Source organism: Rhodamnia argentea, chromosome 11, assembly GCF_020921035.1.
Source record: "Rhodamnia argentea isolate NSW1041297 chromosome 11, ASM2092103v1, whole genome shotgun sequence".
Lineage (NCBI taxonomy): Eukaryota > Viridiplantae > Streptophyta > Magnoliopsida > Myrtales > Myrtaceae > Rhodamnia > Rhodamnia argentea.
This window is the reverse complement of record NC_063160.1, coordinates 4,107,451-4,122,000: the sequence shown is the minus strand read 5'-3', so window position 1 is coordinate 4,122,000 and position 14,550 is coordinate 4,107,451. Positions and strand designations below refer to the sequence as shown.

Below are 14,550 nucleotides of genomic sequence, written 5' to 3'. Positions count from 1 at the left end.
TGGGCATTGTTACTTGCTAACACCGGCGACGCATTTCCCACTTTGTTTTCACCGTGAGCAGATCGACTCCTTGAGCTTGAGCTTCCGCCGTTGCTTGGGAACTTGTAGGGATGATCAACTGGTCTGCTACTAGAACCACCAACGGAAGGTTGGTATGGCCTGTATTCTTGATTGGGAAGTGGCCGGGTACCTTTTGCTCGGTAGGTTTTCCCGTATTGATCTTCCAATCAACTTTGGTCCGGTCGCCTTGATTCCAAACCGCATCGTGCTTCTTCAGCTTACCTCTAAACCTTTGAAGGTGATTCGTGACACTTTGCATGGTGAGTCCGTCTATATTCATTATTTTGAGTACAGCCATTGGTCGTGGTGAACCGGGTTGGAAGTTCCATCATACTTCTCAAAGTCGGGCATCTTGAACTTCTCCGACACTGTGACCGGAGTTATCCGCAGGAGGAATTCGAGCAGGAATGATTAGCGGCGGGCCGGAGGTGGATGATTGCGGTTTGGTGGTGAAGGCGGCCATCATTTCCTCCATCTTTCGGGACATCATCCCTTTAAAGCGCTCGGTCAATGAGTTAAGTTTCTCATCCAGGGCAAGACCGATAGTGGCGTTAATGTCGGCCATCCTCTTTGAGACCGATCGAGTAATATGTGGAGGATCCGTGATAAATTACCTGTACACAGTAACAAACCCAAAATTAGTACAGGGAGCAAGAATAGCGAGCCGGCCCATGGCATCCCTCTAGACTCAAACGAACAAAGTGATTATGACCAAAGGATTGAAACATGTAATTTTCAGTTTGTTCGCTTTTACGAAAAAATTCGTATTAATTCGTACGTTCATCAAAACATGTCCAAATTTTACGAGCTTGTAGTTGAGAAGATGATGAACAACTTTTATGTTGGCCAATCGGACTAGAAATGCGCGGATCAAATCAGTTTAATGTGTCTTTCCAAAAAAATCATGTTCAGAAAACTGTTATAACCGCATGTTGTTGAAAAAACGAAGGGCCATCTTAAATTATGAATTTAATTCTGAAATTTTGTAAGATATTAGTTGAAACATAGGTCTACAACTTTCATGTTTGTCACTTACTCAAAGCTCGATCGTAGAATTTAGTAAAAATCGCACAACAGGAATAAGCCAAATCAGAATTGAGGACAACCGATGGAATTGTAAAAGCTGCGGAAGCAAAGTGCGAAATTGGAAATAAGACAATGAAACTTCTAAACAATCAACCTAAACCATGGACCGGCCCAAAATAAAAATGAGATAACAGGGTACAAGAGACAAGAAATTACCTCTCATACGAAGAAAATGCCAATCACAAAGACATGCGCATGAATTGTGAGTTTAAATCTTATTCTATCTATCCAAAAGGCTTTTGCAAAGTGAAATGATGAACGAAACGACATGTCGCAGCCTCGACACAGATCATCATGACTAGTCGCAACCTCGCGTACAATAGTCATGACTAGTCGGGTCCAATCACTTCGGCTTGGTTCGGTCGACAAGGGCAATTCTCATGCATCGTAGTCTCACGTGCATAAGAACGACCCTTGAGCCATTTTTTTAAAAAAAATTTCGGGATCCGGATGGGATAACCTTTAGCGAAGCCTTACCGCCAAGGTTAAAGGACCATCTAAATACCATCTTAAAACTATTAGTGTGACCCGGGTTCGGTCACGGGTTGTGTGCGATGTAGTGCAAAGACGATAAATCATGCACAACAATTAAAGGCAAACACCGCTTCAATGATTCAAAAGTTAAATCACAATTCCAATTCACCAAGCCTCGCAAAACAAAGGGTTAGCCGATCACTCCTCTCCTTATAACTCCCAATCTGCAAAAACATTTAACACCTAAGAATGAGAATTCAACCAAAGTTTACCAAATCAAGTGATTTCTTTTTCATGAAATTATCCGGCCTAAGTCCTCTTTGGGTCCCCGATGGAGTCGCTAAGTCATCACGACCTAGAAAAATAAACGAGTTAATTTTCGGGCTAATGGATTATCGGGTTAATTAATTAACTAACCTAACTCGGACTCTCCCAAGTCCATACCAAATCGCAACTTAAGGTTCAAATAATTAACATGCAATGTGATTTGAATTTGGAGTCGCCACTAATCATTTTCGGTAGGTTGATTAGAAACCTAAATAAAATAGCGGGAGAAAACTATCTTATTTCCGCGAACCGGAGATTTTGAATTCGGGGATTTGGTTACGTCGATTTCTCTAACGCCCTTTCGGTACCATTTTCATGAAAAATATTTGATTTGGCAATTTTGATGGATTTTACTCGAAATTCAAAGATGCAATTTTTTTGGTTTTTTCTTCTTTTTATGGGGATGTAAAACATTGAACTTTGTACGATATACACCATGGGTGATTTAGAAAGAAAGAAAATGCAGCCGATCACGAGTATTTATAAAAATAAATTAACATGTAATAATGCTAAAATTTGAAACACGTGGCATGTCTAAAATAAACAAACAAATATTCAAACCAAACGATTACATTTTTGTAGATCGAGATGGAAAGGATTACCTTCTATTACACAAAATCTTACTCACATACACGTTATAGTTCCCTTCAAGATCTCGGAGATGGAAGAACGCTTGTCGTCGAAAAATGGCAAGCAATGGCCTTGTTGGGTTGCGAGGGGCGAAATATGTGTCGGGACTCGTCGAAGATGATGCTCGACTAAAACACTTTTCTTCACTCTCGAATTTTCTTTTCTGATTTTTCTCAAGAACTCTCTTTTTCCTCTCTAAAAATTCCTCTCAAAAACTCTCTCAAAACTCTCTCAATTCTCTTCCACTCTTCCTAAAAAACTCTCTCAATTCTCTTCTACTCTCTCTCTCAATTCTCTTCCACTTCCCCCTTCTAAAACTCTTCTCAAGAGCTCTCTCTTTTATAGGCAAAGTTCTTCATCCTTCATTCTTCACCTTCATTTCTTCACCTTCCATCTTCATCTTCTCTTCTTCATCTTCATTTCTTCACCTTCCATTTTCATCTTCCCTTCTTCATCTTCATTTCTTCACCTTCCATTTTCATCTTCCCTTCATTATCTTCCCTTCTTCATCTTCTTTTCATTATCTTCTCTTCATCATCTTCCCTTCTTCATCTTCTTTTGGTATTTGCAATACAGTCCCCGAAGTTCCAAGTATTTGCAATACGGTCCCTGAAATTTTAAGTATTTGCAATACAGTCCTTGAAGTTTCAAATCTTCTCGGTGTATTTTTCCATCCCGTGCCTAGTCTAGACGCATGCTAAATTAAGTGTTCGCTTGCCCCGATTATATGCCAATGCAATGTACGCTAAAAATAAATATGTGAGATGATTTTTTTATAATTTTTATGCAAAAAATAGATTAATCAAAATTTAGGCGTCAACGGACGCCGGAAAAGCTAATGTTACCACTGGAAGCCGACGTGGCTCGCCAGAAAGATGACGTAGCTTGCCGGAAAGATGACGTGGCATGCCGAAAAGCTAACGTGACACGTTGAAAAAGTTACTGTAGCACTTAAGTAAACGATTTTGCTCCAACGTGGCACTCAAGTGAACAATTTATGAAAGTTATGGCACCTAAGTGAATGTTTTGAAAGTTATGGTATTCAAGTGAATGTCGTACACAAGTTATGGCACTCATGGTGTACTTATCCCCTTTATAAAATTGTTCTAGAAAATCGGAAAGAACAATGACATTTTTCCAATTATCATCTTTAGGAAGATCATGGTTAAGCTCACCTATGAAAGACAAATCCTCTTCTTTCATCCTTTCAAAGGCTTTTCTGGATTTTATGGCGGTGTTTAACATGAGGTAAGTAGAATTCCATCTAGTGGCGACGTCAAGACAAATCGAACCTTTATAAGTGATTCTTTCACTCTCAATGCAAGATTGAAATGATTTGGCTCTCATGGGAGAGCTCTTCACATATTTAATAACGTTTTAGACATGTTCAATAGAAGCAGCTACCTTGGACAAGCCATCTCTAATAATGAAATTCAATAAATGAGCAGTGCACCTCATGTGCAAGACCTTGCCATCTAAGATCAATGACCCTTCTTTTGAAAGTTTATCCTTCAAATAACCAATTGCAACATCATTCAAACTAGTATTATCTATGGTGATTGTGGACACCTTTTTTTTCTATTCCCTACTCGTAGATGCATTTCTCCACCATTTTTCCAATCTCCATACCCCCGTGACTATGCATCACCACAAAATTGATGATCCTTTTATGCAACTTCCAATTTTCATTGATAAAATGTGCAGTAAGACACAAATAATTCGTGTTTTGAATGGAAGTTCATGTATCGATAATGAGTGTGATCCTCGAATTATACTTACCAAAGTAAGTCTTCAAGCAAGTTTTTTCACTAAAATATAATTTCATGCAATCTCTAGTTACTGTAAATCATGATATATGCTTGAAAAGAGGTTGTAACTCACTAATATGCTCACAAAATGCAACATGTTCCACCGACGAAAAGGATTGTTCATCAACTATGATGAACTGAGCAAGCTTTTGCCTACAACGATCTTGATCAAACGTTCAAGTCGATAAGACACTACCAGGATCTCCCCCTACCTTGTCATCTACATTGTTATTACGTGGTGCAAAGAATTTCTGCCTCTTATCTACATTGCAAGGAAACTTCTTGCATGTTACCAAATGCTTCCTCATCGAAGAAGTACCATTAGAAATACCGTACTTTAACTGAACCCCACAATACATACACCTCACGTTATTTGCTTTTCCAGTCTCCTCATTTATGATTTTCGCAAAATGATCTCGGACATCGGACGTACTTTTCTTATCACGAGGAGGAAGACCAGCACCAAGTACCTTGCTTGTCGCACTCGCACCCATGGTCGAGGATGGCTCTTCTCCGCCTTCATTGGTTGACAATCCTAATTCGAGGTCAGGAGTCATCTCCTCAAGTCCATCCACTTCCATTGACAAGTTATCTTGATACATTAACTTCATACATAAAAAAATAAAAGTAGTGAATTGGGATTTTCCATAAATACAATGCATAATTACAACCAATAAAATAGGAACACTGGAAAAATTTCACATTACTGGCTAATACATGGATGTAAGCGAAGAAATTGTTTGGGGAAGACAAAATAAGTTAGTGAAAGGAGGCAAATCTATCTATTTTTGAACCGACAGCTTTACTTATGCAACAATCTTTTTATTCCCTTTGTTCATCCTATATAACTAGCTCAATTCAATTTTACCATGTTCATCAAGTAATTGTGGAGTATACATAATATCATTGTTGAAAAATATAAAGATATTGAATGTTAGGCAAGCAAACTTTTATGAGTGCCTCACCACTTATTACTTCCTGTCAATTGGCAAGCCTCGATGAGAAGTGCACATGCAATCTCTGCATACGCTTCAAACCGGAATCCAATATAGACTGCAGATGTACGTGAACATTACAAACCAGACATTGTATTTTAACCACATTTAGATGCCAAATGTGCGCTTAAGGTTTTTACTAGGAAACAACAAAGCAGATAACCGCAATTGTCCCACTAGAGTTCAATGGATGAGGGTTTCTTCTATAGCAAATGCACCCGGTTGCCATGTTAATGATCACTTGGGTGATCATGAGAGCTAGCACAAATATTAAACCAAGAGCCAGAGTAGGACTACATGGGTATTCACATTGTGTAGTACTTATCAACCGCACTTCGTAAGCCTACAAGTCTCAAAAGGTAATCCCCGATTATACGCATGAGAAAAAGAATAACATCTTCAACTATGTATTAGGAAAGTGTCACATTTAGCCATGAGGTGAGAGAATAATATCAACCAGTGAAACCTCGCACAAGATTTATATGATTTAGCATTAGCCTATATCCAGAGCAGAGCAAAACAATCCACCGAAAGAAAGCAAAAAACTAGGACTTTACCCGAGAAAGGAATATATTCCAGACACCCGATTCTTGATGCAAAATTTAGTCAATCATCGTCGTTTATGTCCCTTTGTGTTCATGGACCACAACCGCTTGTTGCCCTTGATTTTTTGCTTGCCGTGGTTGAATTCGTCATTCCATCCATTGGTGATGTCTTGTCTCATGGAGATCATGAAAAATCACTAGCATAGCGTACAATTTTATGATCGCAACTCTAAGCTCAGAATGCCATATGAGCAATATAATAAACCTAATAACTGTAGATAGTAAGTGTAAGTAGAAGCTTTTGGAACAAACCTGTCTTGAGGGAAGCGACCTTGCGGTTCAACCTTCAATCTCTTTGACGCCAATACCAAAACAATCCACCGAAAGAAAGCAAAAAACTAGGACTTTACATGAGAAAGCAACATATTCCAGACACCATCGCTCAATAAATTCATAGCAGACCAAAGCAATTGCAATATATCTAGAGCGGACCAAAACAATCTCTGCATACGTTTCAAACTAGAATCCAATATATTTGCAATTGACGTTAAGGGAAGGGTCCGAGCAAATAATGTCCTACCAAATAGCTAAAGTACATTATATCCCCCTCCAAACAATGTAATTTTGGATGTGTAAAGAAAAATGTAGACCGTAGAAAAACGTTGACCTAGGAAATAGAAAAATGTATTTTCAGAGGTGTGGTACTGAGAAGATGCAATTGACGTTGAGGGAAGGGTCGTTGTTGACTCGTCGAAGGGCTAGCGAGGGAGCCGAGCGCGAGCCGAGAGACGATGAGGGATGGCTTTTCGAGGGATAGTAGGGGAAGGGTCGTCATCCAGGGAAGGCGTAGAGAGGCCGTCGGAGGTGTGGGTATTGAGGAATGATGAGGTGGTGGACAGAGAGGCAAAGGTTGTCGGCATCGAGGACTCGAGGAAAGGGCTAGGGAGTGAGAGGAAGAAGAGAGAAAGAGGCATGCGTCGTCCGGTTAAGAACGAAAGAACAGGACTCGAGTGGTTTCGTGCAATTCAAAGAAGAGAATAGTAGAAATTATAAATAAGAAAATAAAAGGCTGTGGTTTACTTTTTGCACATTTAGGTTCCGGTTCCGGTTCGGTTCTAAGGTAGAATTAGGAACCGGTCCCGTACACGTCAGAACCCGGAACCGCACCGGAACCGTCGGTTCGGTTCTCCGATTCTCCGTGCGACCCTAGAACTATGCTCACCTCTAGAAATTTGTATCATATTGGATAACAATTTTTTTTTTCTAAACACTTTTGCGGATGTTTTCATTTATATTTTTGATGGCGATAGAAATAATTATTTTTTCAAAAACAATATTTTAAAATTATTTATTAAATAAATTTTAATATATAAGAATCCCACTCTCCTCCACTTTAATATCCGACGCCGCCACTGTAGCTCCTGAACATTTAATACATAAATATTCTCTTTTCCTTTTGACAACATAAAATCCACAACTACTCTCCACCTAAAACTCTCTCTCTCCTGTCTCTGACGCATAAGCAAGCGCGCACAAACACGCAGCGACGCAGATGCCAGCTCACTCACGCGCCGTCCCCCAGCACCACCCCCGACCCCAGCCGCAACCACCGACTTCAACCCCGCGTTCCCTCGTCGGCGCCGTCCTCCGCCTCCGGTGATTGAAGAAGCGGGGGCCGAGCGGAGCAACACTCGCGGGTGGCGCCATGTCGGAGAAGGACGTCGTCTGGAAGACGTTCCGGGCGCTGGTGGAGAACGCGGACCGCAAGTTCGGGCGCGTGCGGGACTTGCCGCCGCACGAGCGGGGGCTCAACCACTACTTCCCCAAGGTGTTCAAGTCCTACATGCGCCTCTGGAAGTACCAGCAGGAGCACCGGCCCCAGCTCGTCGAGTCCGGCCTGAACCGCTGGGAGATCGGCGAGATTGCGAGCCGGATCGGGCAGCTCTATTTCAGCCAGTACATGAGGACCAGCGAATCGAGGTTCCTGGTGGAGGCGTACGTGTTCTACGAGGCGATCCTGAGCAGGAAGTACTTCGAGGGGACCAAAGTGAGGGATCTGGGAGTGAGGGCCAAGGAGTTGAGGTTTTACGCGAGGTTTTTGTTGGTTTCCTTGATTTTGAACCGGGCCGATATGGTCAAGTCGCTCGTGGAGCGGTTCAAGGTCGTTCTCGACGATTGCAGAGTCAATTTTCGGGTAATTAGTTAACTCTTTTAGCGGCAGAAGCAACAAAATACTCTCTTCCCCCTCCCCAAGCAAATAACCCCCCCTCCTTCCCCCCCGCCTCCTCAAAACACCAAAACCCAAATTGGTGCGGGTTGAAATACTGTGTTTAGTGCTCAAAAGGGGGGAAATGAGAACGAATTGCAACCTAGATAGATAATTAGAGATATAATATGTGGATACCTAGTGAATTTGTGCTTATTCTGCTCTCATTCTATTGACATGTGATTACAAAATGATGATTCAGGAAGGCAAGACCCCTATAGGCTATATTCGCGCTTGAAAGTGAGTGAATAATTAATTAATGGCGATTTCATTTTTTATTGGTTAATTATGTTTTTGGCCTATAAAGTTAGAGCCGTGTACCTTTGCTTGATTCAATGATTTGCCCTCTCTACTGTGGCATTTGAAACCGGAAGCATGGTAGTAGAAACATAGCAGTTATTTAACTTGGGAATTCAATTTCTTTTATGAGCGAAGTGTAGCTTGGACATAAAATTTCAGGACTCATTTTTGTATTTGCATTGAATTGTTGAAGTTTTCACTGCAAGTGTGCATTTACAAAGCATGAACATGGTTACAATAGTTATCAAGTCAATCGTGTTACAGATTTATCTGTAACTGTTGACATGTCAATGCTGAATAGTGTTTGTCGTCTTACTGGTGGAGAAGGTGAGAAGTTACTCACGACCCATGAGTGGTTTTAAGCTAAGACCTACAAACATATCAGATTATCAAGGCTGGTTTAGGGAGTATCTTCATTCTATACGTACATTATTGTTCCTTTCTGGATTAGATTGTAAAATCACATGTAAGTTACTAAGAACATTATTGACATTTTAGCGGTTGGATCCTTGTATAGGTAGTGGTATAAAGACTATGATGGGCATTTAATTCTCTTCATGGTCCTTGACTTTCATGAGCACATGTATTTGAAAGCTAACATAGTCTTTAGCTGGATGTTTATCAGCGACCCCTTCAAACTTTACACATAAGAACCATTTGATCACTATAAAACAGCAGCAACTCTAAACTTGATCTGACTCAACTGCAAGCTGGGTTTGGAGGCATGTTCTTTTCAAATTTTATGCATTGACAGATTTGCCAGAATTGCCATCAAATTCAGTCTGAATAGCGCGTTGTGATGGACATCATGATACATCGTTGCACTGCTTGATTTTGTCTTCTGTCTCTGTGGTTCCTAAGCTTTTCTGTACTCAAGCTTGTCCTATGTTTCTTGATCTTGCTTGGTTTCATACATTACCATTGGCTTTCTTTAGCAGACGACATGCTAATCAATCTACCATATGTGATTCAAAATATGAATTTCGTTGAAATTTTGCCCCAATGTCTCAGATTTTGGTTATTACTTGTCAGGAAACTAGCTTCAAAGAATGGAAGTTAGTGGTGCAGGAAATTATCCGCTTCATGGATGTAGAAAGTGCCTCAGTGAAAGTTCGGCCCTTACGTTACTGTACCATCTATGATACCCACCCAAAGTCTCTTCCTTATATAACTCGATTTCATGCGAAAAAGATTTTAAGATTTCAAGACGTGGTGCTGACAAGCTACCACCGGAATGAGGTAATCTTCAATGTGACTTAAATATGTTGTTGATGCGGACTTGCTTAGCTGTGTAATAGGTTGTTTATTAGTCTAACCTTATAACGTCCTCTCACATTCAGGTCAAGTTTGCAGAGCTTACATTGGATACTTATAGAATGCTGCAGTGTCTGGAGTGGGAGCCGAGTGGATTATTCTACCAAAAACAGCCTGTCCAATCAAATGAGAATGGTTCCGTTATCGATCATTCTGGAGCATCTGGGGTTATTGACATAAACTTAGGCATGGATTTGACTGATTCTTCCTTGCCGCGCAATCCAAGGAAGGCCATTCTATACCGTCCATCAGTTACACAGTTGATTGCAGTAAGCTCTGGGTCCACCTTTCATAGTTTTGGTCTGATGCATTTACTTTGCAGTTCTCGTTGCATTGCTCACAATTGCCTTGCTTGATCACCTCCACTTCAGAAATCTTGATTGCTAATTTGAAGGAATTTGATCATCTTTTCTGCATAGTTAGAGACTTCTTGATTGAAAGCTTATGCTTTACGTGATAGCTACAGGACTTTATAAAACAGTACATAATTAGCATGCTGTAATTCAAAACTCAACGTGAATTATGGTTATACATTGCTAGGACACGTGGCTTGAGCATTATCGCAGTCATACGAGTTTGCTTTTTGTTCAGCCAATGCTTTGCTGGTGGTTAGGAAAGATAAACCATTTAAACAATACTTGAAAAGTTGACGTTTGTCCATTTGAAGATGGTCCTTAACAATGTGATCTTGGTGTAGGTTATTGCTACAATCTGTGAGGAGCTCCGGCCAGATACTGTGATGCTGATATATCTTTCAGCTCCAGGTTAAATTTAATATAAAATGGTTGCTGATAGCATAGTGCAGCTTATCAGGTCTTGACATAATAACTCAGTGACTGAATGACCATACCCAGGCAGGACGGGCCATCATAATATTTCACAGGTGGAAAGCTCCAAGCTTTTGGCGAAGTTTTCTGGAACCAAATTCATTGGTGAATTCTCTCGCGAACAAAGTTCCTCCACATCCGAATCTTCTGTCGATGAGAAGAATATGTCAAATGACTTTTGTGAAGGTTGTCTGTGCTTAGCACCAAGAGGAACTGGTGGTAGGTCTCTAAACTGGATACTGCTGCTTCGGAGCCTGAGATATGGACATTGCATTTTGCATGTTCATCAATATCTCTGAGCTTTTGCAACGAGATTGATTTTCCGCTCTCATAATTTTGTTTTCTTTTTGAAATATTCAGGTTCGTTCAATCTCTACCCTGCTGATATAATTCCTTTCACCAGGAAACCCCTCTTTTTGATCATTGATAGTGACAACAGCCATACATTCAAGGCAGGTTTGTCAAAACTTGTGCATCTTCCTCTTTTTTTTTATCATTGATAGTGACAACAACCATACATTCAAGCCAGGTTTGTCAAAACTTGTGCATCTGTAGGGCTAGTCACTGTTCTTCTGCTGTTAAAATAGGACGCTGCCATGTTTGATGAACTCCAACATCTTCTAGTTCTTTTTATTTGTTGACAATTCTCAAGCTCTTTTCTAGTCACAGTAAAGTGGTTCAGATTTTCCTCATAATCTTATCTCATGTAGATATGATTCATGCACATGATTGACCTCTGGTTCCCCACAAACAATGACATAAAAATTGCACACTCCAAAAGCCCAAATGGCCACAGCGATCTAATCCTCCCTCGAGCATATTGCTTGACTAGGACTTCAATTGCAAGCTATGAGACTCTGGATTCATGAAAATTGGGTTTTCCTTACTCGTTCTACCCCTTTCCTCTGTTATAACTGTGAATGAAATAGATCGCCTCGGTTTCTCCTGGTTACACACTACATCTCAACTGGAATTGCATCAAAGAAGGACGACATCTGCACCTACTGAGTGATTAGGGGAATCGAGGCATTTTCTTAAGATAGGAACCAATTATGATCATTGATAACTGCAAGTTTAACTGAGGGTGATTCCCACTGTCAAATGTGTTTAGAGTGAATTTCCGGAAAACTGTGAATCAAAATGTTTTCCGTGTATGGATGAAGATGTTTGTTGCGGCAATTGACAACATTTTAAAACTCTTTGAAGGGTCGTAGCTGGGGCATGCTTGTCCATGAGATGCTCTGACGCTTCTGACTTGCTGGAGATTGTTTTCCAGGTTGTTCATGGAGCAGAGAGAGGAGAGACTGCTGCCCTGTTTCTTTCACCTTTAAGATCTGCAAATAAGAATATGTCTGGTGCTGATGCAGGAGAGAGCGGCAGCCAATTTACCTTTTTCTTGACGGCTCCTCTTCTGGCATTTTGCCAATTAGTAGGTCTCTCTTCATCCAGTCACAATGAGGTATTGCATAATTCCCTGGTAAGAAGATTTCGTCTAACTCTTGATGATTTAGATTTCTTATTTGATTTCTTTTTCTTGTTAGGATGGTTATAAGGATGCAGAGAACATACTTGCCGCTGCCTTCTGCGGATGGGAAGTAACTCTTTGTACATCAGCTGACCTGGATCTGGTTTGGGCTCAAGTTCTATCAGATCCGTTTATCCGCCGTCTAATATTGAGGTATGCATGGTTTTTTCCTGGAGAGGAACTGTTTGTTATCCTTTAAGTTGACTGGTTATTTAAGGTTGATTGTACCATTGATCAGTCTTTAACATTTACATCCATATGGAAACTTGTGATTATTCTAGCCTTTAGGAGATCTTTTGCTGCCTTTGACCTTAAGCACGTCTGATAAGTACAACAAGCAAACTAAGGGTGTCAGGTACTGCAGATTCGTGTTCTGCAGGTCCGCGCTTTTCTTCTTTTGTCCTTCAGGAAACAAGGAACACTATCTGCCTGTCTGCCTACCCTGTTTGCCCGAGCCGCTCTCTCCAACATCCGAGATTGTGCGTTCTGCTGTGGTTCGGATTGCAAATCACTTCCAGGTTGCTGAATGCTTTCACTTCACTGATGTATAAACCAGCATGCAGACGCAACCATGAATACTGAGCACCACAGTGAGATTCCGACACAAATCCCACTGGGTGAGCTGCCTTTTGGGAGTGGTAGAGGTATATTGCTAGAGAAGAGGTTATAAACCAATCTCAGTTTGATTTGTTCTTTGATCCATTTGAGCATTATAGTTTTGTGGTCTGTTGTACTTGCTTGGGTGGGTTTCGATAGTGTACTTTACTAATTCATTTCACGTTACCATGGAAAAGGAAAAAATCAGGAGGCAGAATGAGATTGATTTGTGTACCTCAGTTTTAGGGCTTCTATGATGAACAAAGGGAGAAGTTGCTCTTAGGGGTGTAAATTGGGTATTCTTTGACTGGAGAATTATAGTTGCTGACTGAACTTACAGAAACTGATCTCTCTCTCTCTCTCTCTGAGTCCATTTGCATATTTTCTTTAGTTCCCGGCTTCCAGATTTCGATTGGCCTAAGCTGCTCACTTTTGATTTTGCCTCCGTGGGCGAACATTGCGATCTTCGTCTCGGGGGAGGCTAATACGGCTGTATGATCGTTATACGACTTGTTTGACTCATTGGGAGACAATCTGGTAGTTAAAATTTCCTCCTCCATGAACGAGGATGACTTCTTGATTGATTTGCTCGCTTTGTTGGTATACTGAAGAACATGTGGTTCGTGAGAACAAAAATTAGTCGCCAGTGATTTGGCATTGGACGTTTTTCTGGCTCATTTCGAGAGATTTGGTGCAACGAGGGAGTTTTCACATATTTTTGGTATGAAAAATCTGGTATCCTTCATGGAAATAATGAGCAGCACCTGTTTTATGCGTACAAGATATGAAATGCGCCTGTCTAGGGAAAACAAAACAATCGACTGACCATCGTGTGATTTGACATCAAATACCTTTTCTGTATCTAACATTTACCGTTATCATCCTGACTTTTTGCAATGCGTTCTTGCCCTCTATCTTGGGCGATTTCTCTCTGTTTTTGACTATTTTGATTTTGTCTTTTATTTTTATTTTAGTTTTTTTATTATTGGTTTTAATTGCTAATCTAACTTTGCGATTATTTTTGGCACTTGCACCAAGTCAAGTGCCACTTGCGCGGGAAGGTTGCATCCATGAAAAATTGACGGAGCTAATGAAAAGATTGACATAGAGTAATATCAATAAATGTTAGGATTTAAATGCACAAATTCAAACATTTTGGCGGTAGGCGACGGCGGGCGACCGAGGATAGTGATTGGCGACGGCGAAGATCGGCAGTGGGTTGGCGGTGCGATCGATGGTGGTCACGGCCGTGGGCGGCCACTAGCGGAGGTCGGCAGTGGCTCGCGATTAGGCGAGGGCGATGGCAAGCGACCGCGAGTGGTGGTTGGCGGTAGGCGGCGGTGGGCAATCGAGGGTAGTGGTTGGCGGCGGCGAAGGTCGACGGTAGTTGGCGGAGGTCGACGGCAACCGGCGATGGTTGAGGCGGCTTACGGAGGGTGGCGGCGGGTTGTGGTCGGCGGCGGCCGGTGGTGGGAAGCGGTGGCCGGTGGTGGTCAATGGCGGGTACTTGAGAAAAAGTGAAGAGTTATTATTTATGATTTCTATTTCTCCAAAAAGCTAAAATTTTTTGTTTCTGATTTCCCTTCTAAATATATTTCTAGAACAAATTTTTGTTTTATAAATAGAAAAATAGAATTATGTTACCAAACGAGTTTACGTTCCAAAACTGTTCCAGAAATAGATTTTGGATAGAAATAGAGAAGTAGAATGATTGTCATGCACACTCTAAGCTATGAATGGCACCATATTTTGGGGGTTCTGCTATAGTTGTCCCTATTTCCTAAAAGTAAATCTCT

General features: G+C 41.1%; 1 protein-coding gene across 2 annotated transcripts; it reads left to right on the top strand.

Moving 5' to 3' along the window:
- The first annotated feature begins 7,378 nt into the window (after positions 1-7,378).
- Positions 7,379-13,097, top strand: LOC115739353 (protein SCAI). Of its 2 annotated transcripts, XM_030672388.2 has the most exons (9): positions 7,380-8,119; positions 9,524-9,730; positions 9,832-10,074; positions 10,503-10,569; positions 10,660-10,851; positions 10,993-11,084; positions 11,909-12,091; positions 12,174-12,310; positions 12,522-13,097. In XM_030672388.2, the coding sequence occupies exons 1-9, from the start codon at positions 7,631-7,633 to the stop codon at positions 12,706-12,708; spliced, it is 1,797 nt and encodes a 598-aa protein (XP_030528248.1). In that variant the 5' UTR covers positions 7,380-7,630; the 3' UTR covers positions 12,709-13,097. The 2 variants fall into 2 exon arrangements, 1 of the variants encoding a protein (XP_030528248.1); XR_004015226.2 differs by lacking the exon at positions 12,522-13,097 and having other exon boundaries at positions 7,379-8,119; positions 10,993-11,088.
- The last annotated feature ends 1,453 nt before the right edge of the window (positions 13,098-14,550 follow it).